The sequence below is a fragment of the Manis pentadactyla genome, chromosome 5 (assembly GCF_030020395.1).
Source record: "Manis pentadactyla isolate mManPen7 chromosome 5, mManPen7.hap1, whole genome shotgun sequence".
NCBI lineage: Eukaryota > Metazoa > Chordata > Mammalia > Pholidota > Manidae > Manis > Manis pentadactyla.
In genome coordinates this window covers 2,462,183-2,484,509 of record NC_080023.1, presented here as the reverse complement: position 1 = coordinate 2,484,509, position 22,327 = coordinate 2,462,183, and the positions used below count along the sequence as shown (strand labels likewise).

Below are 22,327 nucleotides of genomic sequence, written 5' to 3'. Positions count from 1 at the left end.
CCCAAGACAGACTTCAGAGCCTCTGCGCCGACGGCTGTCCTGGGGCTGACAGCAGCTCGCCCAGAGGGCCCATGGCTCTTCCTGCCCTCCGCGGGAGCAGGGCTAGCAAGAGCACTACCGCCAGCACCGTGCAGCCAGCCAGGACAGGGAGGTGCTGCAGAGAGGTGCCCTCCCCGCCGGGCTTGCTCAGCCGCCTCTTGCCTGGCCCACCCCTGCTCTGCTGGGCAGGGCCAGGCCTCCAGCTGGAGGGGATGGCATCCCGCTGGCTGTTACGGACGCAGCAGCAGGAGCCAAGGGTGGGAGCCCAGCTGTGCTTCGGTCTGCTCTCGGGACTTCTGGGCCCCACTGTAGACCCGAGTCCCAGGAGGAGTGTTCAGGTGAGGGTGTGGGATGTGAGCCGGCCCTCCCTTATTCTAGCCTTGTTCCCTTAACTTCTCCGCCAGCCTTCCCCACGTCATCAGCAGGATGGGCAAACTGGAGCAAGTGGACTCTAACCTCTTCTGCCTGGTGGCCACGGACTTTTACAGACACCAGATAGAGGAGGAGCTCGATCGCCGGGCCTTCCAGTCTGTGTTCGAGGTGGTTGCAGTGCCGGGAAACCCCTATCACCGACTGCTGGCTTGTTTGCAGAACGTCCACAAGGTTGCCACGTGCTGAGCGCCCACCCTGGGTTCCAGCACCGGTGCCTGGGGTCCCTGTCTGTGCCAGGTGGCTCCGGCAGTGTGGCCGAGGGAGCAGTGTCATCTCTGCCACGTGGCTGTGCAGGAATGTGTGCGGCGACACGGGAGGTAGAGCCCGGGTCCGCCAAGAGCAGAGCAGCTGTGCCGCTTACCCTTTATGCTAGAGCTAGTATTAAATGCCAGTTAAGCAGGCATTCACCCTCCTCCTGGTCAGCCTGCTCATCGCCACCAGGGTATGGCTGCTCCGGCTCCTGGGATGGCAGTCCTTGCACTTACAGGTTGGCCATCAGCCCCCTCTCCTGTCCTGGTGGCATAAGGTGGCAGCATTAGGCTTTTGAGAACACTTTCCCAGGTCTCCCTGGTGAGGTGTGGGGGGGTCGTGATCCCACTCCTCGCAGGGGGTGCTTGGTGTGTGCCGGCAGGGTCCGTGCCCAGCGGGTGGTGTGAGCACGACACCAGCGCCATACTTGTCTTTCTGTTTTCTTCTCAGGATTTAAATTTTAATTGTATCAGTAAAGAGATTAATTTTGCGGTAACTTCTGATGCCCATGTAAAGAATGCATTGTGGGGTTTGTGCCGCACGCAGCCGCCTCTTTCCAGGGATTTGCCCCACAGGCAGCCCATCTCACCCACACTGAATCCCTCCTTCCCGTGCTTACGGCTCTGTGTGGCACACCCACAGTTTTTCACACGTTCACATTTAATTAGAGCTGGAGAAGTGCTATGTCCAAATGTCTACCAGGAGTCCCCAGCTGGCCCCACTCAGGCCTGGGAATGTGGGCCTCTCTGTGCCTGTCTGCAGCCGCCGTCTTCAGGCACGGATGACTCTTAACGGCCCTCTACTCCCCGGGGAAGGACGGCTTCCCCAGCCCGCAGCTGACACAGCCAGCCCACTGGATCGTGAGCAGCCTCTGTCCCATCCAGAGCTGCTGGCCCTGAGGCCCCGTGGCTCCCGTCCAGAGCTGGCTCTGGGCTGCCGTCTACTCTGGGGTCTGGCCGTCACTGCTGGACCTGCTTCCCACATGGCCCCTCCTGCATGTTGGGGCCCAGACAGATGCCTGGCCCTGGCAGCCAGGGGGTAATGGAGCTACATTTGTCAGGGTCCTTCCTGGTCAAGAGCAAAGCTTGTTGTCATGGCAACTGTTGGAGCAAGACGCCAGCGACTCCTCAGCTCCCTTTCCAGCTCAGCCCACATGCCGGGCCTCCTTTCAGCCAGGAGAGTTCAGAGCTGTGTCTGCTGCACCAGTGGCAGGGCTTGATCTGGACACGAATGAGACAGGGCTGGATGGTGACCGGCCTGCCCACGGCCCCCAGAGCCACCGCCTCTGCCCCAGGCCTGAGTTCTGGGACCAGCCTTGTTTCCAGACCAAAGTAGCCAAACCAGCATATGCAAAGGGGCTGGACAGTCAGGCTGCCTGAGCACTTACGGGGCCGGGGGCGCTTTGCCCGTCTGACCACGAGGCTGGTGGGCATCTGCCTCGTTTGGTCACCGCGATGCCGGTCAGTTTGGTCATGAGGTGCAGCCGGGGTTTTGGGTGTTGCATGTGGTAAGTGGCCATCATTTTGAAGCTACTTTCCAGAGGCTGCCTGGGTGTGGAAAGGCATACTTCCTAGGAGGAAGAGCCTGGGCGTGTCGTTAGTTACCTCATGTCTGTCTGGGCCTCACCTGTCCCGCCTGCACACAGCCAGCTGTGGGGCTCAGGCCCCGGCTCCTCGAGCCCCCCGAGCTGCCCCCACTCCCCAGAGAGCTGCCGCTTCCTTCCGGCCACCGCAGAGCAAGACTAGCTGGACATGCGGTGCCCACTGCCCACACAGGTGCACCCCTAGAGCAGCTCCGGCTGCCTCCCACTGGCACCCTGTAGAGACCTCACTGAGCCGCCAGGGCTGTGGTGGACGTGGCCTGGTGTCTGAGAGGCGCCCAAGTCTTCATGGGAAGACAGCCGCCATTCTCCCGGCTCCCACAGGGCCTCTGGCTCAGCCTCGCTGTCCCCAGAGCAAGCCTGCTGGAGTGCCTGTGAGCTCAGGGCAGGCAGCAGACGAGCCGCCCCTGGCCCCGGCTACTGCAGCAGCTCTAAGGCAGACACATCACAGGTCAGACGTTGTTCCTGGTTGGATTTTACATCTGTAAGTAACACTGTGAATGTCAAGTTTGGAGCCACTCCCTTTAGGATTTGCATCGCTGGACTCCACTGCAGGCTTAGTGGACCTTCCCTTGTTATGACAGTCCTTAGCAAGGGGCTCCAAGCCCCACCTGGCCAGAGGTGCCGGCCCGGAGACTTGCCTGCGTGCTGTGGGGAAGGAAGTGAGTTTGTGCGTGAGGTTGCTTCACCCTGGCTGAGTGTGTGTACCTGCCTGTAACTGTATGTGTAATGTCAGGACAGGTGTGCAAGGCCTCTAAGAAAGGGGTGCTCGGGAGTCGGCTCTTCTCAGACCTGCCACGTGGAGTAGCCTGCGTGACAGGGCCAAGAGTGGGGGTGTCGCTCACTGAAGCCCGCTGAGAAGAGTCCACCTTCTCAACTCTGTGGAAGGGACTCAGACTTTATCAAGTTCCTGAAAGTGTGCAAGCACCAATCATTATTATTAATGCAAATTTTGTTGAAAATATCATTGATTTGATTGTCAGGTTTATTTCTCAGAGGGTGGAGAGCACTGTTTAGTTTTCCTTCTGGTTAATATCAGGAAAGCTTTGGATGAAACCAGGGTGGGTTGTTGGATGGAGCCTCCCTCCCACCCCTGCCCCACTGAGTGTGCGGTGACTTATAGCTGCCAAGTGCCCTTTCCCACTGTCCTCTCTCATTTCTGCCAGCAAACGTGTCCTTGCAGGGGGACGAGTGACGCCAAAACACCTCAATACCCAGAATATAGCATCTGAGAAGGCCCTGCACCCCCCAGGGTTCCTGTGCGTCGACGCCCCTTTGTTGCCGCGCTCACTTCCATGGCCCCTCCAGGGCAGCTCCTGCAGAGCTGGAGGGAGCCCCGCCATGGGCTCCGCGGGACAGGCTCTGAACGGCAGTGACTGCGCTCCATGTTGAGCAGCAGGGCCCGCGATGGGCCTGGTGCTGTGTGCCCTGCAGCCAGTGCCCTCTGCGACCTGCTTCCTAGCAAACAGCCTCCCTCTAGCTTTTGTCCCTTTGTCTTCGGTGAGCGCCCAAAGCCGTAGGTGAGGGTGAGACCAGGGTGTCCTTGCTAGTGGGGTGAGGCAGGAGTAGGGTGCCGAGGTCACTGGAGATCAGGGAGGGCTTATTCGAGGGGAGGAGCACCCCGCATTGCTGGCCTGGGATGTCCTTGGTGGAGGGGCCCTCTCGGGGTGCTGACAGCTGAAGGTGGCTTGGCAGGTTCATGGATCACTCTCCCCAATGTGCCTGTCACTTTTTAATGCAGTTGAGGAACCCCTTCCCCGCTAAGTGCTTCTGGGAGCATCTGGCCCTGGACAGTCCCTGCGGCTTCCCCTTGAGAACTGGGGCCCCTGCACCAGAAGGTTGCGGCCACTCGCACTCGCTGCAGGTGGTTTGGTTCCCAGGGGGGCCACCAGGCTGTGTTCTTGGCTTCGAGCTGCAGCAGAGTGGCTGTTAGCAGGGGTCTGAGCTGCTGCTGTGCCACAGCCGCCCTCCCCACCACACTGGGAGCCCACAGGGCTGTGACGGGAGCACCGGAGCCCCCGCCAGACCTAACTGTCCACTTCCGAGAGGAGAGGGCAGGGATGACTGAGATGTGTATCTAAGTTTTTTTAAACTGCTGCAAACATTGTACATCTGAATTAAAGGAAGACCTTAAACCATAAATTGCTGTACACGCCTGCTTTGCTTACGGAGAACCTGGACTGTGAGGGTGGCTGATGCTGGCTGCCATGCCTGCGACATCCAATGTCCCAGTGGAGCCCCACAGGTCAGGGCCCTGTGTCCATGTGTGGGGTGAGGAAGGGGCCCCAACCCAGGCCTGGCCAGGTGCTTCTGTGAGGGTCCTGCCCCACAGACATGGGCTGCAGAGGCAGCCCTGGTTATTGACATGGAGGCCGTATGTATGGTTTTGGCACTGCATTTCTGCTCCCGCATCTGGCTGGGGACCCTGGAGGGGTGGGAGGGGCTGGTACAGAGACGGGAGTGCCCAGACAGGGCCATGGCCTGGCTTTGGAGCCCCCAGCCTCCTGGACCCTCCCCACCTGAGAGCCAGCTCTTCCTGGATCTCACTGGGCACTGTCCCAAGTGCTGGGCGAGCCCTTCCTTGGAGGCCTTGGTGTTTGGCGTAATGACCAGGAGTGCAGGTGTCTCACCCACCAGCCTGCAGAGACAAGCCCTCCTTGGCTGTAGGCTGCTCAGGGCAGGTGCTCTGTGATGCTGCTGAGGTTGGCGGGAGTGGCCTGCCGTCCCTTCCCAGGGCAGCCCTGGGTCCCCTGAGAGCCATGTCCTAGGTCACGGCTGTCCTGAGACTCTGTGCTCCCGGCCCTCCTGAGACCACAGGACCCTCTGTCTCTGCACCAGGACAGTGTTGGGCCTCTCGGGTGCCCGGCCAGGTGGATGGGTCACTTCAGGCTCATTCTCACATCAGCCACTCTTAAGCATTTGGGGTACCTTCCCCTCCCCAGTTTTCATCCTCTGTGACAACTCCAGGGCCCCCAGTGATGTCACCCTTGAGAGCTGCCCTGGGGAGGGAAGGACAGCCAGACCCTGCCTCGTGCACCTGAGCACACCTGGCCAACCTGTTAATTCCAGAAAGAAAAGGCCCAGATCCCCTGGAAAGGAGTGGTACAAATGGGCTTGTCTGCTGCATGTTCCCCACTTGCCCTCGCGCCACCCTGGCAGAGCTGCCCTCAGAAGGGGCGAGACCCTGCTTCCTGTCCTGAGGCCTTTCTGAGTGTGGCAGCAGTGCTGCTCCCGGGGTCCAGCCTGCATCTCGCCTCTAGGGCAGCCCGGTGGTGGGCTGAGCACCACTGGGCACGGCATTCTGCAAGACCCCTGGGCACAGAGGCAGGCCCGCTTTGTGGGGTCACTACAACCTCTTTAGGGGAACCATGAGCATGTCCTCCTGAGTACTCCATGGTGGAGTTTCCTGGCTCCCTTGTTTAGTTGGCTGGCTTGTCCCCACTGGGCCCCCCGGGCAGGAAACCTGGGAGCCACTCACATAACATTGTCCCTGTCACAGCGATGTCTTCCAGGGGTCCTGGGACTCCCAGCCTTTGCCCCTCATGACAGGCAGGTGGGTGGGAGCAGCCACCAGCCGGGCCTCCACTTATGTGGGCCCAAGGAGCTCTTGGGGTGCGGGTGAACTCAGTGGAGCCCTCGGGTCAGGGTTGGGGCTGCCTGCTGAGGCAGAGGGCTGAAAGTCAAGAGTCTGGGCTTCACATATGCAGGGGGGAAGGATGGTAGTGCCAGCATGGCGAGCTGGGCGGTCCTGAGACTCCCCTCACCCCCTGGTCCTGCCCCTCCCTGCCTGGACTCACCCCCCACCTCCACACCGGGTAATTCCACCTTTGCTCAGGCCAGGAGTCCCACTGCCAGCCTTTGCCGCTGACGGTGACAGGCCAAGCCTTTGCTGAGCTGCCGCTGCTCGCAGATACCAGAGACCCCGGGGGCGCGCACTTCCCGTCCTGGGCCCCTGTGTCGCCCTGCCAGGCTGGTCAGGGCAGGCATAAGCATGGCAGGGACCGAGTGTTGATTCAGAGAAAGATGGCCAGAGGGCTCAGGCTCCACCGGAGCACAGGTGTCCTGGCACCCCTGACCCCCGCCCTGCAAGGCCTGATGGCCCTGTCTCCCTGCAGGTGCTGCCAGACGCCCCCTGGCCCTCTGCCTCCCCATCCCACAGAGACTGGTGGTCCCAGCTGGCCGTGCAGCTGTGCCAAGGTAAGGAGCCCTCCCCCAGCAGAGGACAGACAGGGCCCTTCCAGGCGGGGCGGCTGGGTGCTTGGCCCTGCCTCCCCGGCCTCTCCCTTCCCTGACCCCAGCTCCTCCTCGTCCGACGGGAGGGCTTTCCAGGGAGCACCGCCAGGGCCCTCCATCCATGGGGGCTCCCAGGGCCCACTGAGGCCAGAAAAGAGGCAGTTGCAGTCCAGCCCTACCCTGACTTCCCTGGGTGTGCCGGCTGGAGGCAGGCAGGTGTAGACGCCCCCTGTGGGGCCACCTGGCTGCCAGGGGCCCTGAGCATGGGCAGTGATGTCCAAGGACCGGCTGCTCCAAGGCACTGGGACCAGCTGTGCTGCTGTTAAACAGGCCGTGGACCCTGAAATGGTGGCTTTTCCTGATGATTATGCACCAGCCACCTCCCCAGCCCCCAGGCCAGCACACCAGCCTCTGTCCCCTCCACAAGTTCTGAGGCCCTGCTTGCCAGCCTCTCACTGCGGCCCCTGCCCGCGTGCTGCGAGGCTTGGTAAGGCAGCCCCACCCAACCCTTGGAGTTGTGGTTGAGGACAGGTCCTCAAGGTGGGACGGAGAGCCAGCACTGGGGCCCCTTGGGAGGGTCAGCTCCTTTGCCTGAGGAGTGGAGCTTCCAGACCCTCATTCCCTCTGCAGATGCCTCTGAGTGCGCTCTGTCGGGCACCCAGGCCGAGAGGAGCACAGCGGGTGAGTCTCCTGGGGGCTGCCGCCCGGCCAGATGCTGATGTCTCTTGTCCCCAGGTGACCCCTGGAGCCCAAAAAAGGGCTCCTATGGGGAGCTGACAGCAGGGCCTTGACCCAGGAGCCCACTGAGCAGGGTCGGAGGCCCGTCTGAGTGCCCACACTTTCCCCGGCTGCCCTCTGGCTCTGACTGCAGGGAGGAGAGAGCCCCAGCCTGCCGGCCCCTCCCTGGACACTTCCCTCCTTACACTCCAGGGCCCAGCCCCTCCCACAGGGACTCAGCAGGTGTGGGCTGGGCAGGGGCACTGGGGCAGAGACTTGGGTCACTCCCCACCCCAGGCCCAGCTCCCCCATCCTGGGGCACCTTGAAGACTCCGTGTGAGGTCCAGGGATGATCCTCTATTGGTGGGCATGATTTTTCAACCTGGGACCCCCACAGATGCCAGGCGGGATCACAGCTGGGGCAGCTGGTGCCACGTGCCTGGGGCCTGGCCCAGCAGGTGTGACGGGCTCATTTGATACCACCCCCACCCCGTCTGAGCCTCAGCTCTTAAATTCTGCATGTTGTCGCCTTTAGGTGGCACCTTCTGTCCACAGGCTCCACAGGCCTGGCTCTGTTCTCCTAACCCAGTTCAGGCTGGAGACCCTGGCCAGCCCTTTGGGCACCTCAGTCTCTTAACCCCACTGAGGTTGGGGCCCATCCCCAGCCTGGCTCGCAAGCCCATCCCGCTGTTACAGACACCCCATCTCTCACTGCCAGGCCCCAAGCTCTGGCCTTCTGCGGGCCCAGTTCTTCCCAGCAGTGCCCTCTGCCTGCTCATAGGGGGCTGGGCCAGTCCCTGAGTCTGTCTCCATGTGCCGCTCACCTTTGTCCTGTGTTGCCCGCCCAGCCCAGCTCAGCTGCCCCTGGGGGCCAATGTCTGTGTCCCCTGACCCTGCTGGCCCTTAAGACATCAGGACAAGCCTCAGTCAAGCCCTGGCAGAGGCCCACTGAGGGTCCCCTGACCCTGCTGGCCCTTAAGACATCAGGACAAGCCTCAGTCAAGCCCTGGCAGAGGCCCACTGAGGGGGGGTGTGGGTCCCACAGCCAAGGACCCCAGCCAGTGCCAGCAGCCACCTTGTGCAGGGTCAGCATTGTGTTGGTGAAGAAGGGCAGTTGGTAAACATGGGGTAAGCATCATGATTAACTTTTCCTGCCTATGATAAAAATGCCAAGATATAAGCGGTTAAATAAGAACAGGAGGGACCCCATCTTAAGGCTAAGATTCCATTTTAAAAACCAGGGAATTAGGAGGTAAGATTCCTAACATTTTATGGTAATCAGCCAACTACCTACCTTAAGGCAGGGTGCGCAGTCTTAACTGATGCGTTCCCAGTGCTTGAGAGAAACCACTACTTTGGAGAGGAACTGGATCAATAAATTCCTTGTGTTAAGTTTGTCTTACAGAATTATCTAGAGGACTGACTGTGGGTGGTGACATAATGTCTCTCACTGGAGAGAGAGCCCGAGACCACAAGTCAAGCTTGTCCCCGACAACCCCGACCCCCGCCCTGTGCCCCATCCCCGAAAGCCTTCAAAGACAGAATCCTAAGCCCTTAAATGCGCCTCCTCTCTGAAGTTGCCCACACTCCCCTTTCTTCAAGTGTGTGCTTTTTAAATAAAGCCTTATCTCTGCTCAACTTACTGCATTTTGTCTCTGTGCTCTTCCAGTGGTAAGTGTCATTGTCACTTTGCTATTTCATTCAACTTCCCAGACTTAACACAAGTCTTTACTCTCTCTGTCCTACTTCAGACGAGTAGGAAGGGGCTGCTGAGAGCTCTGATTTGGGCCTGCAAGTTCCCATCGCCTGGGTGACCCGGACAGGGCTGCAGTTGTACGGTCATACTCTTCAGTAGCCTGCCTGAAAATCTCCTCTCTTTGCCTTTGGGAAGTTCTCAGAACAAAATCTCACTTCATCTGGTGTTCTGTAGCCCCCCCATTTCCTAGGGTGGTAGGGACTTAGTTCCCATGCCGTGTAGATCCAAGCGGACACTGGATGCCAGGTGACCCTGGCTTCAGGCGTTGGCAAGGGACCTGCCATCTGCCGAGCAGGAGTTCAGTGAGCTGCCCTTTCCCCCCTCTGCTCTCCCTTGCTCTCCACTGCCCATATGGCAGCTGCCATCCCTGCTACTCCCACTTAATGAACTCCTTCCTTACCCACACTTGTCCGGCCTGCCCCAGAGTTCTTTCTCATTCGGAGTCAGAACCCTCCCCCATCCAGGCTGAGGTTCTCCTCGGGCTTCACCTAGTATGCATGGAGAGCCCCCCCCGAGACGCAGCTGCCTGGCAACAGCGGGCCTCCCAGGAGACCCCGGGAAAAGGTGGGCAGCATTCACCCAGGTATGCAGAGGTTGTCACGGGCTACATTCTGTGTCCTACCCAGGACTACGGGCAGAGGAGTGTGACGGTGTCCTTCCCAGGGACCCTGCAGCTGGTGCTCGGCCAATAGCACCACAGCGTGGGGTCAGACTCAACTCTGACTTGGTTCAAGCCTGGCATGGCCCCTACCCATGGGTGACCTTTTTGCCACTCCTCAGGCTTTTCACCTATGAAACAGGGACGAGGACAGTGCCAGCTTCTTTACAAGAGTACCACGAGGATCAAAGAGAAAACTGGGTATTCCATGCTTGGGGCCCCACCCCCTGTTCAGAGGGCTCCGTTCTTACTACTGATGCTTTTGCAGGTGTTGGCGACCTGGGACCACAGAGCTGAAAGGTAGGAAACAACGCACTGGCTCAAGGTAGGTCCCGCTGGCAGGAGGGAACATGGAAGGACCACAGTGGAGTCGGAAGATTTCAGGGGGCCCCGGAACAGGGCTGTGGAGAATGAACTGGAGTTTGCCAGGAAGTCCGCGGCAAAGTGCAGGTGACCTGTTGGGAAGGGGGCTGTGTTGCTTAAGATTGGTCCCTTTGTTCGTTTCTTTACTCAGCAAGCCTTTGCCGAACCCTTTTCTGTGGTGCGCTGTAAGGAGCGCCCTGGCCAGCCAGGTGGAGGCGCGGTGTGGATGGTGCTGACTCAGGCTAGACAGGGCTGTGGCGTCTGCCCCCTGGGGAGGGACACACTGCTTCCAGATGCTCCCTGGCCTCTGGGCCTGTTCTGGGTCCTAGGCCTGCCCCATGTCGCCAAGGCTGGCGCACAGTTCTGCCTGCGAGGGGGAGACAGGCATGCAGTCAGTGGCAGAGCAGGGGTCCCCATGGGGGCCGGAGCCCCACCGTCACCCAGCCTGGGGTCGGTCCGTTTCTGTTTCCCAAAATAAAACGCGAGCACGTTGGCTGGGGGCGCTGTCTGTACAAGGGGCAGCGGGCGGGTGAGGACTGGCATGCACGTGTCTCTGCGGATGGCTGAGGGTGTCTGTCCCTATATGTCCCCCCTCCATGACCCTCTCTGTCCCCCCATCCTCCTCTCCGTCTCCCTCTTTGTTTGCCCTGGGATCCTGGTGGCTCTTGTCCTACCCCGACCCCGTGTTTTGGACTCCCCCGGGTGCCTGACCTGTGTGGGCTGCCGGGCTGAGGCAGGGGCTGTGGCCCTAACCCACCTCTCTGGAGCCAGGTCTGCCCAGCCTATGTGCCTGCCTACACAGGCAGGGCCCGCGAGGCCTGGCGGCCGGCAGGGTGGAAGCAGGCCCAGAGACCGGACGGCCGGTTTTGGGCCTGGCATGCTCGCAGCAATATTGATGGCCCGTCAGGGTGGCCCTGATTCCTGTGCTTTCAGTTAAAAGGTTTCTGTTGTAGCTTATGCAGTTGCTCTGTTGCTATGGAAACGTGACATCAAAATGACGTTTCCCGTTTAAAAGCTTTTAACTAAATTCCTGCCTGTCAGATGTAGGCCCCATTTTGAGCACAGAGCTGCCTTCCAGGAGCGGGGCTCCACTGCGGGTGCCCACGGGGACGCAGCCCCGCCCGAGCCACTTCTTTAACCCCGCAGGCGCCTCCAGTATGGCAGCAGCCGAGGTGCCCGGCTACTTGGTGTCTGCTCAGACAGAGAAGCACCGGCGGGCCCGCAACTGGACGGACGCCGAGATGCGCGGCCTCATCCTGGTCTGGGAGGAGTTCTTCGATGAGCTGAAGCAGACCAAGCGCAATGCCAAGGTGTACGAGAAGATGGCCAGCAAGCTGCTGGGGATGACGGGCGAGCGCCGGCTGGGCGAAGAGCTGAAGATCAAGATCACCAACATGACCTTCCAGTACAGGTGGGCCGCGGGCGCTTTGCCCTCACCGCGTGGCGCCAGGGTGTAGCGGCCAGGGCAGGCAAGCTGGCCAGGCTTCCACTGCTGGGGGCTGCTGCCAGTCTCTGGGAGCCCAGTTGGGGTGTGGGGTTCCAGTGAGCCACCCACCCCATGCAGCAGGGCGGGGCCTACAGAAACCAGCTATGCAGCCTCCCATTGGGCAGGCGGGGAAACCGAGGCAGAGTGAGGGCGGGACTGGGACCGCCCCAGGGGTGCCTTCAACAGGTGCAGGCAGTCCCTGCTAGGCCTGCGCACACCCCCCTGCCACAGCCAGGGAGCCGTAGGCATGGCTGCGTGGTGGGTGGTGCTGGAAAACTGGCCAGAGGCAAGAAGCGGGCTCAGCTCCCAGGCCTGTGAGTCCTGCCTGTCCCTGCACTCCGTCCTCAGCACCCACTGAGCCCGGCAGAGCACGCAGCCAGCGCCATCCTTAGGGCCAGGGCGTGCAGGGCTCTCATCAGGGTCCTGAGTACCCAGGAGGGCCCCACTCACGAGAGGGGCCATGTTAATGGAAGGACGTGATGAGGACCCGGCCTGGCCCACCTCTGCCTCTGCCCCCTCCCCTGTGGCCCCCCTGCCCTGGCAGCCTGAGGGGGCTCTGGGTCAGGGCCGGGCAGGGGAGCTCTGGCACTAGGGAGGGGGCCAGGCGTGGCTGCACACACCCACCATCTCAGGGTGCTTGGGACCCAGGCCCACCTGCGGAGGGTCACAGTGTGAAGAGGGTCGTGTGTGGGGCAAAGGTCACAGGCATGGAGTGGGTTACGGACATGGAGAGGGTCATGTGCAGGGTGAAGGTCATGAGTAGGCCAGGCCATGCTGGGTAACCGTCAAGCAGGTGCAAAGGGCCGATGGGGGAGGGCAGAACCAAGAGCTTGGGGCCCTGTGGGCAGCCTGGCAGGGCCGGGCCTGGGGCTGGGGCTGCCCCTGCCCCCGAGAGCTGTCAGCTTCCTGGGAACACGGGAACTGTCCTTGTGGGTGCCCAGGTGCCCAGTCTCTCCCAGCCCTGGCCGCCACCCGGTCCCCTAGTGGCCTTGTGGGCAGGGGAGCGGAGGTGTGGTCAGGGCTGAAGGTTTGACCCAGGCACCTTGAGCCACCCTCTGGGCAAGAGGACCCTGCCCCTGCCCGACAGACAACTCCTCCTGGCCTGTAGCTCCGAGCGGTCTGGAGCCTGCAGAGGCTCCACAGCCCCTTAACAACAAAAATGCTGTTTCCAGTGGCATCGATTTAATTTTTTATGGCCCTTGAAAGAACAAGTCTGGAGTCTGGCCCTGTCCAAAGGCCCATTTCTGACCCTCAGTCCTGGTCTCCAGCCAGGCCCAGGGGCTGGAAATGAGGCAGCTGCCCCGGTCTGAAGGCATCAGAGTCACTTAATGTAAACGACGTGAAATTCCAGCCCTGGCTCCCGAGGCTCCGTCTTCTGCAGTGGCGTACGCCCCCTGCCCGGTTCCCGCAGTGCACCCCGTGCACTTGGAAGGGGGCTGCGGGGCTGGATGGCCGTCCCACCTCTCACCTGACCCAGTGCTTCCCGGGCTCTGATCACTGTCTTGCTGGGTTATTCATTATTTATCTTGAAAGCCTTCTTCCAAGTCCCAGGGGAAGGATTCTGTTCCCTTCCTGGACGTGGGGGATTGGGGCCCAGGAGGCTGCAGGACATGAAGGGACAGCAGAATGGGGGCCTGGGTCCTCTGGGGGCCTCCACTCCAGCCATCGTAGTCAGAGGCTATAGCTGCACACATGCACAGCACTTCGCAGTTTGCAAAGCGTTCACATGCTGTGGCCCCTCACAGCTCCTGTTCACTGAGAGGGGTCCTGAGGCCCAGAGTGGGAAAGGAACTTGCCCAAGGCTGCACAGCCCCTAACAGGCCGATGCTCTGACCCCTGCACAGAGCCTCCCCACAGCAAAGGCTCTTCAGATATGATGGCTGTCAGGCTAAGAAAGCCTGAAGGGGTGGCCAGGTTCCATGGAGCATCGTCGCTAGAATACCCGACCACTTAGGGCCTCCCGTGGTGGAGGCAGGTCTCCCCTCATTTCTCCAAGGAGTGGGCTGGCTGGGATGGGCAGGACGAGCTCGGGGGTCCTCCAGAGGGGGTCCCTACACCCAGCATGTGCGTGCCCTCCAGGGTGATGGGTGGGCTGCTGTGGTCAGAGAGGACAGTCATGCTCTTCCCCATGTGGACTGTCCCTGGCCTTGTGCTAAGGACACGGCACCTGCTGGTGCTGCTCTGAGGCCGCCCCTGCTGCGGCTGGCTTATGCTTGCTGCCCGGAGCCACAGACCCCTTGCTGTCCAGCTCTGCCTCTTTGCTGAGGCTGACCCAATAGGATGGTTGGCTTGTATTTCCAGTGGCCACACCCTGGCAGGGAACCACCTGTCAGGAGATGGGATCCGCCCAGCTGCAGGCGCTCTGTGGCACCAGGAGGAGCACAGGACTGGAACATGAGGGGCCACAGGCCGAAGCTGGGGGTCTGGGGGAGCCCTGCCTCAGGAGGCAGTGGGTCTGAGGGGGCCAAGAGCCTTCCCCTTCACACACACACACCCTGTGGCCTCTTTCCTGGCCTGGCAGGGCTACCCGGCTGTCCTGTGGCCTCGTTTCCCTGTCCCTCACTCCCGGCCAAGGCCCAGGGGCCTACAGGGCCTGTCTGCAGGGGTGGGCAGGGTGCAGGGCCTGGGAAGGGCTTGGACCCACAGCGGGCAGATCTGTGCCGTGCAGACCCTCAGCCCCAGGGCCAAGTGGGGATGGCAGGTGTCTGGCAACACGGGAAGAGACCCTATCGGCCCAGCGCTGCTGCCTCCTGGTGTCTTCGGACGAGAGTGCCACCTGAACAGCTTCCCGTTTGCCAGGACCCAGGCATTGTCTTACTAGAACCTCCCTACAGCCATGTGAGGAGTTTAATCATCCCCATTTTACTGATGTGAAAGTGGAGGCTCAGAGAGGTTAATGAACCTGCCCAAGGTCACACAGCAAAGCAGTGGCAACGAGACACAGACTCAGATCTGTTGGACACTGAAGCCTGTGCTCTTAGCTCCTGGGGTTCCCGCTCCCTGAGACATGAGATGTCCTCCTCAGAGATGCGTGTCTGTTATGTTACAGGATTTGACGTTTATATATTATAATACTTTATTCCTAGGCTTGTTTTATATATTTTATTACATTACAGTATCTTATTATTGTTGGTTAACTTGTTTAAAAGCAGTATTTGATCACTGCCAAAAAATATAGCTACAGAAAAGCAGAGAAAGCAGTGATTCGAAGCAGCCCAAGACCCCGTACTTACAGAAAACCTGATTCCTGCCCGGGGAGCTCTCCCCCTCGGCCCGTGTGCTGCCTTTGGACACGCGAGGCCATCTAGGTCCCGAGCCTGGCTTCTTCGGGCATCCAGTGCCACCGGGCCCTGGAGCCTGGCCGATTCCGTGGGGAGGCCTGTCTGGCCAAGAGTGGCTACCGCCCGTGCCACAGGGCCCCCGGGGTCCTGGAGCCCCAAGTGCCCTCTGCCCAGGGCGGGCGGGCCGGGCGGGGCAGCTCCGTTTCTCACCCTTGGCTCTTGTGTCTCTCGTTTCAGGAAATTAAAATGCATGACAGATAGCGAGTCCGTCCCGCCCGACTGGCCCTATTACCTAGCCATTGATAGGATTCTGGCCACGGTCCCTGAGTCCTGTGATGGCAAACTGCCGGATGGCCAGCAGCCGGGGCCCTCCGCGTCCCAGACCGAGGCGTCCCTGTCGCCGTCAGCTAAGTCCGCCCCTCTGTACTTACCGTATAACCAGTGCTCCTACGAAGGCCGCCACCACGACGACGGCTCCGACAGCTCCTCCAGCTTACTGTCCCTTAAGTGCAGGTAGAGTGCTTCTTCCCTGACCGCAGCGGGGCCCGGAGCTGCCAGGGCACCATGAGCTGGCAGCGGCACCCTCTGCCATCCCTGGCTGGCTGCACACGGCTAGGCAGTGCACAGGTGCCTCCAGGGACAGAGAGGCCTCAGACGGGGAGGCTCAGAGGGGGAGGCTCAAATGGGAAGGTCAGACCATGGAGGCTCAGAGGGGGAGGTCAGACCAGGGAGGCTGACAAGGGAGGCCTCAGACAAGGAGGCTCAGACCATGGAGGCTCAGATGGGGAGGTCAGACCATGGAGACAGATGGGGAGGCCTCAAGCCAGGGGGCCTCAGACAGGAAGGCAGGTGGCTGTGAAGTGTTGAGCTGTCGTGTCCACTCGCTGGGTCTGTCTCCCGACTCCATCACTGTTCAGCTGTGTGGAAAGTCCTTGACCTCTCTGGGCCTCAGTCCCCCTCTGTAAGGTGGGGATAAATTGGTACCTTCTCCCAGGCCTGCTGTACGTGTCAGAGGCAAGCATGGACTATGTAGGGCCAGCGCACAGAGAAGACCAGACGCCCCATGTAGAGGGCCTTCCTCTCGCTCCGGGCCTCTGGCTGCTGGGCTCTCCTGACCGCTGGGCAGGCCAGCCTGGGGATTTCCCCCTTCCTTGCTGGGCCGACCAGCCCTGGGAGCGAGGGAGTGTTGGGCTGGCCTCCACTCCCTTGAGAGTGCACTCAAAACCTCGCTGCGGCGGGTGTGCCCTGCCCTCTGCCGTCCATCACAGACACCCTGCAAGGCCTGTCGGCCACGTGACCCTACCCTCAGGACACGGACAGGTGTGCAGGAGAGACATCCCTGTGGCTGTTTCACGGGGGCTTCAAGGATGAATAGGAGGTGGCTGGCTGGGGATGAGAACAGGAAGAGTGTGGACTTGAGTCACAGTCCTGCCTCTGCCCCAAGCCCTGGTCCTCAGGCCTGTCAGACAGGGTTGGGGTGAGGAAGGCATTCCTGGGGGGCCTGATGTCAGGGGCTGCTGCTCAGTTTGTCCAGCACCCCTTCCGCAGAGAGCGTTTCTCAGCAAAGACCCCTGCCAGAAGTGCCTGTGCTCACAGCCATACTGAACTCATGGCTGTGAAGGCGTATGGCAGTTGTTTCCAGGGACAGAGCCCCACTCCCATACCACCCCGGGGCTGGGACGTGGGCACTGCTCTGCCCCGGGCCCAGAGCTCCACTGTCCACCTCTGAAGGCAGCTGAGCTGCCAGCATTCTCAGGAGCACAGGGCTGGGTCTGGCTGGACCAGGATGCCCACCACCCGACAGCAGAGAGCCCAGGGTATAGCCGCAGGCTGGGCTGCCCCCACTGCCCCATCCACCAGAGCTGCTCCTGCCCCAGGGAGGGGGGCCGAGGCTTCTGCGGGCCCTGGCCCCTCTAGGTGCCTGCCTGTCCTCCCACCTCCCCATCCCCGGCTGCCGTGACCCAGGCCCTTCCTTCTGGACCTCACTTTCCCATCTGCCCCAGGCCGGCCAGAGCAGGAGGCCTCGCTTCCTGGGAGGCGGCCGGCCCCCCTCCCGCCAGCCGCCCTCATCTCTCCAAACCCTCACTGCCTGTGCACCCAGCGCAGCGGGTTTGAGGTGCTCTGCTGGTGCAGGGTGCCCAGCCCCCAAGGACCACGGGGTCTGGGTGTCCTGTGGCCCAGCGATGGGACGGCCTCGGGTCCCAGGGGATGGCGGTGCTGCAGCCCCTGTCGCCCCCTCGCTGCCATGATGGCCGGGCTCGGAGGGAGCGGCCCGCTGCCTGCGGCCTCGGAGTCCCGTGGCCCAGTGGGGTGGTCGGGGGCCGGGGGGTGCCCTGGGCGCACAGGCTCCGGGCCCAGCCGTCCACATGGCAGCACTGTCCTTCCAGGTCGGACGGGCGGCCGCTGAAGAAGCGCAAGGCGCAGAGCCGCCAGTTCCGGAGGAGGAAGCTGCGCCTGCTGGAGGCCACGCTGGAGGAGCAGCGCCGGCTGAGCCGGGCAGTGGAGGAGACGTGCCGGGAGGTGCGCCGCGTGCTGGACCAGCACAACCTCCTGCAGGTGCAGAGTCTGCGGCTGCAGGAGCGCATGATGAGCCTGCTGGAGAAGCTCATCGCCAAGTCCGGTGCCTAGGCTGTGGGCGGCGGGCGGGCGGCTGGGCCCCGCGTGCTCCTTGGACACAGGCCAGGCTCAGGGTCGCTCGGGGGGCATTCCCGGGTAGAATGTCCTGGAACCTGCTGCCTGTTGGGTCACTGCCATGAGGGATGAAATGGCTTTGATATTAAATGTGTGATTTTCATGACTGCCTGGAAATAGAGCTCGCTTTCACGGGCCTGGAGGGAATGCACCCGGGAAGGGGCTGGGGGTGCAAAAGTAAACAGGTTCTCTCTGAAACGGAGACCCTCCCCAAGCGGATGGTCATTTCCTCCCTCCAGGGTCTGCACCTGCCCCAAAGTAACCTGAGACACAGCAAACCCCAGAGAGCCCGTGCAGCCTTCCCGTGGGCTCTGAGTCCCCCTTTGGCGGCACACTAGCAAACCCAACGCCTGCTAAGGGGCAGGCCCTGCTCGGTGTTCTGTGCCTGGCCTCCGGGAGCTGGGACCGGGCGAACCTCGACAGAAAATTGGAGCAGACTGTGACGCACGCTGGCAGAAAGGGCCAGCACGGAGGGGCAGGGGCCGGTCACCCGCAGGTGGGGAGGAGCTGGCACTGCACCGGAGCTGGTGGGCACGGCAAATCCCAGTAGCAGTGGGTGCGGCGGGGCTCCCCAGATCCGCGGCCGTGCCGTGGCTGCTGCATGGGGCTGGATCTGCAGGCGCAGGAGGGGAGCTGTGGTGGGCCAGCATGCGGCTCACCTCACTGCCTCTGCCCTTCCACCAACGGGAAAACCTTTCCAGAAGCTTCTCTGCTGAATTCTTGCTAAGTCTTCCTTGGGCTTCGGTCACTGTCTGCACAGGACTGTCTGATTCACCCCTGGGACCAGCACGTTGCTGCCCACACACCAGGGTTCTGAGGCACACGATGGGTGAGTTAGTGGCGGGTGACATGCTTTGACTTACTGTCTAGAAAAGCTCTCTGGCTACGGCTGAGCAGACTGGTGGAGGTGATAGGGAAGCAGGGGGCCTGCTGGGGGATTGCCATGGCCATCCTGGTGTGACCCTGCAGTAGCCTGCGAGGTCACCAGTGGCGCAGAGGCCAGCCCTGAGCCAACAGCAGGGAGGGAGGAGCTGGTGCTTGGCGGGGCCCAGAGGGCAGAGCCAGGCAGCAAGCCACCCTCTGCAGCCACATCGGGGACCCCCCGCTGGGCTTTGGGATGAAAGCAGTGGTGTGTCTGCTGCAGTTTTCACTGCAGGTCTGTGCCAGGGCTGGAGCCTGCCACACTTACGAGCTTCCATGCTGTAAAAACCCCAACCAAGGTCAGTTTTGTTCCTGTGACATCGCTGAGCCCTGGCTGGGAAGAGCGGCACACCACTGCAAGGATAGAGAGCTTGGAGGTATCTAGCGTGGAAGACCTGGGTGGGGGGGCTTGGGCTGGCCGAGCTGTAGCTCAGGAGCCCGTTCATGCTGAGACAAGACGCCACGTCAAGGACTCATTTGTTCAGCAGACACTCTGCCCGGGCGGGCTGGGTCCAGAGGGTGCTGAGTGGAGCCCCGACAGCGCATGCCCCCAGCCGCCGTCAGGGTGGTCATGCCTGGGAGCTGCCTCAGGAGGCATCAGATGGGGGTCCTGGAAGCAGAGCCCATGCCTGAAACATCTTTGCATTCCTAGAATCATGGTCATGAGGTACTGGTATCTCAGTAACTGCAAGTTACCGTTTATGGTATGTTACTCAGCATCTTTGCATTTGTGTTCAGAGGACGCGGGGTCTGCTTTCCCTGCTCTTCCCCAGAGCCTGGATCACTGCTGTTCTCACGTCCTCAGTTGGGTGGCACTGCCCGCCCTTTCCCTTGGCTGCAGCAGGACCACTTAGTCAGAACCCAACTGCGGAGCCACCTGCATCGTGCCCTGTAAGCAGTGTGTCTTACGACTTCCTGACTTTGTCTGTAGTTCTCTGTCTGTTGAGAAGGAAAAAGTGGCCATAGCAGTAAATGCTAAAATATTTGATAAGGTTCAGCAGAACAATGTGTGACAGTGAAAACTAAGACCGGGCTGCAGACGAGTGTGTCACTGTTACTCAGGTTGCTTTGACACTTCCGGCAATGCACTAGGCAAACACAATAAGCAGGTGGGCGGTGAAGGGAAGAAACGAAAAATTACCTTTATTTTCAGCCCATAGTTTCATATGCCCAGAAAACTAAATATAAAAAAGATCAAGAGCTCCTTAAACCACTGTAAACCTGTTAAATAGGAGAATGGAAAAATGTCCCTCTCACAGTTATGATTAAAAACCGTAGAGTATCTGTTAGTGGATTTAACGAGAGCGGCATAGGATCCGTATGAAGAAAACCATTCAGCTCCCTTGAAAGACCGACAACGAGGCCTCACACGGGGAGAAACTCGGTGCCTCCCCAAAAGCTCTGCAATGGAATGTCGTCAGCTTGTTAAGGGGATGTCAGCTGCCCTCTTCGTAGCACTGAGATCTGTTTTGAGATGGGCAGACTCCGTAAGTTCGCGTGAACAAGGACTGAGCAAAACGCAGAACAGTACCCGGGAGTGCGGGCCGGCCTCATGCAGCCCCAGGGAGGTGCCGACGGCCGGGCACACCTGTGGGGTGGGTGTCCCCCAGCAGGACCGACGGTGGGAGGAATGGCCAGAAACACCAACCCAGACATTGCCAGCCAGTGCCAAGGGCACACCACTCTGAGGGGCACTTTGGCATCATCCCATCAAGAGGAAAGAAAGCCCAGTGCAACTCAGGTGTCCATCCCCACGCACACGAGCCCAGGGCAGCACCTTGCGAAGCGGGTCTTGGGACCCTTTACATTTAGAAATTGCTGGAGACCCCAGAGAGCTTTGTTTGTGTGAGTGTTTGCTGCCAATATTAATACCATTAGGTTACCTTATTAGACATCAAACCTAAGATTTAAAAATATGTATTCATTTCAAAATAACAATAAACCCAATTTATGTCAACAAAAGTAAAAATTGTGTGAAAATATATTTTCCGAAACAGAAAGTGTTAGTGAGGAGAGAGGCAGGTGTGATGCCTCAGATCCCTGGCTTACGGGCAGTCCATCAATGGCTCCCAAACGCTGGCTGCCTGGGATGTTTGGTTGTAACACAGGAGAGTATCTGCAGGAGAGCCTGACGTGGATGTGCACCTGGAAAAGAAAGGAATGTTCTGGAAACACCTGTGGACATGCTTCCTCAGCATTGCACCTGCTCCAGACAGTTGGTGGCTTCTGGAACCACACCCATGATGTGCCCTCCGAGCCTCGGCGTCCACCAGCCTGCCTGGCATGTGGATGGAGCCTCCTGTATGCTAACTCTTGGAATATCACACGTCGGGCATTTGAGAAGTACCGGCTCACCTGGCTGGGCAGGCCTGCGGAGCGCTGGCCTGGGCCATGGACACAGTCAAAGCATCACTTTCATCACCACCACCACCACTTGGCGGAAAAGCCTTCCTTCGGGAAGTCGCTGAGCTCACAGTCCCACATTTGAATGACAGTTTTAATTTCGTCATTGGTCACAAATACTGTCGGTTGCTTTCTGGAAAGGGACAGCTCACTTTGTTCGTTTTCAAGAAACTGTCTGCCTGGTACCTGAGTCTGAAAAAGTAGAGGTTCTGATGATTCCTTCTTTCAAGTAAGAATTGTGTTTCATTGAAAGAAACTGCATGTTTCAGCTGGTGGCTCAAACGATGGCACACATGCTTCTCTGCAGGCATCGTACTTGTGTGCTGAGCGGAAGCACTTTCTGCTCCCTCTCTGCTTTGTCACACAGACTGTTAGAAAGACACGTATTCAGGGGCCAACGTGTAATAAAATGGGTCACTTTTACTGCCGAGGGTGCTTCCAAATGAAACGGGCCTTTTTACGGCAAGTGTGCGGTGGGGAGGAGCTCCAAGCCACCACCAGGTTTGCCCCCTGCCTCTGCTCGTGCCAAGGACCCAGCGCCACAAATGTCTGTGCATGAAGGGGGCAAATGACAGTTTTCTTTGGTCATGATACGATATCGTTTTGGCCTCAGGGCTCCACAGCTGTACTTCGAGAACAGACTCAGCGCTGTGCACAGGAATGTGTCGGGCAGCCTCGCCGCCGCATCCTGGGGATCTCCGATGTCCAGAGCAGAGGGCGGGTGGGCTGGGCCGTGTGTGTGGTGGGCCCCCATGTTCTTACTCTTGGCAGTGCCTCTGAATTGAGTGCCCCACAAGGCCCAGAGGATGGCCCTTTGTCCCTCATCTAACAACCATGTTATTGACATCTGGTGTGTTCTGGGCACAGGTGTAAATCAGATAGAAACTGTGTTCTCACAGAGTTTACAGAGGCCGCAGACAGGTAATAAACTAGTAGGTAAGTGACTCAGGACCTCAGTAGATGGGACATGTGGAGAGATTGCCCAGGGTGTGCTTGGCCTGGATGTTGGACTGTGGAGAGCGAAGAGCCCTCCTAAATACCACCTGGGCAAACCTGGGCATGTGTGGTGAGGCCGGAGCTGGGTTTTCCTCCCACCGGCCACAGGTTGACATGAATGCCCTGCTTTCAGCGGGTTGATGGTGTCCCAGAGCAGGAGTCCAGGTGACAGCAGGGCAGCCCTGCTCTGGTGGGCTGGCGCCCTCTCCTTAGGACCCAGCGCCATGGAAACCCTCTGTGTGGGGCTCCAGCGGGGAGGTGCTGCTGGGCCCAAGCCCATCTCAGGTAGGCCCTGCGGGAGCCTGCAGCATCCCTGGGCCACCTACCCAGCACCTCCAGGTGTGATTGGACCAGAGAGCCAGCTGACCCCCGAGTGGCCTCTGGACTGCTTTACTGTCCAGACTGTGAGCCGTGAGACCCGCAGTAGAGTGGATTCCTGGCTTCCGTAAGGCGGGCAGGCCTTGAGGGCCAGGTTCCCTCCACTTGGTCGCATGGGTTGTCA

General features: G+C 60.2%; 2 protein-coding genes across 3 annotated transcripts in view; both read left to right on the top strand.

Moving 5' to 3' along the window:
• The window catches only part of HTT (huntingtin), a 240,355-nt gene extending 239,139 nt beyond the window's left edge, over window positions 1-1,216 (top strand). For both annotated transcript variants that reach the window (XM_036921270.2, XM_036921269.2), the window contains exon 67: window positions 444-1,216. In XM_036921270.2, coding sequence (XP_036777165.2) covers window positions 444-657 — 214 coding nt within the window. In that variant the 3' untranslated portion in view covers window positions 658-1,216. The remainder of the gene's footprint in view (window positions 1-443) is intronic.
• Window positions 1,217-9,984: 8,768 nt separating this feature from the next.
• The window catches only part of MSANTD1 (Myb/SANT DNA binding domain containing 1), a 191,757-nt gene continuing 179,414 nt past the window's right edge, over window positions 9,985-22,327 (top strand). Inside the window, exons 1-3 of the mRNA XM_036921273.2 lie at window positions 9,985-11,458; window positions 15,052-15,327; window positions 17,202-17,475. Of these exons, the coding sequence (XP_036777168.1) occupies window positions 11,205-11,458; window positions 15,052-15,327; window positions 17,202-17,442 (771 nt within the window). The 5' untranslated portion in view covers window positions 9,985-11,204 and the 3' untranslated portion in view covers window positions 17,443-17,475. The remainder of the gene's footprint in view (window positions 11,459-15,051; window positions 15,328-17,201; window positions 17,476-22,327) is intronic.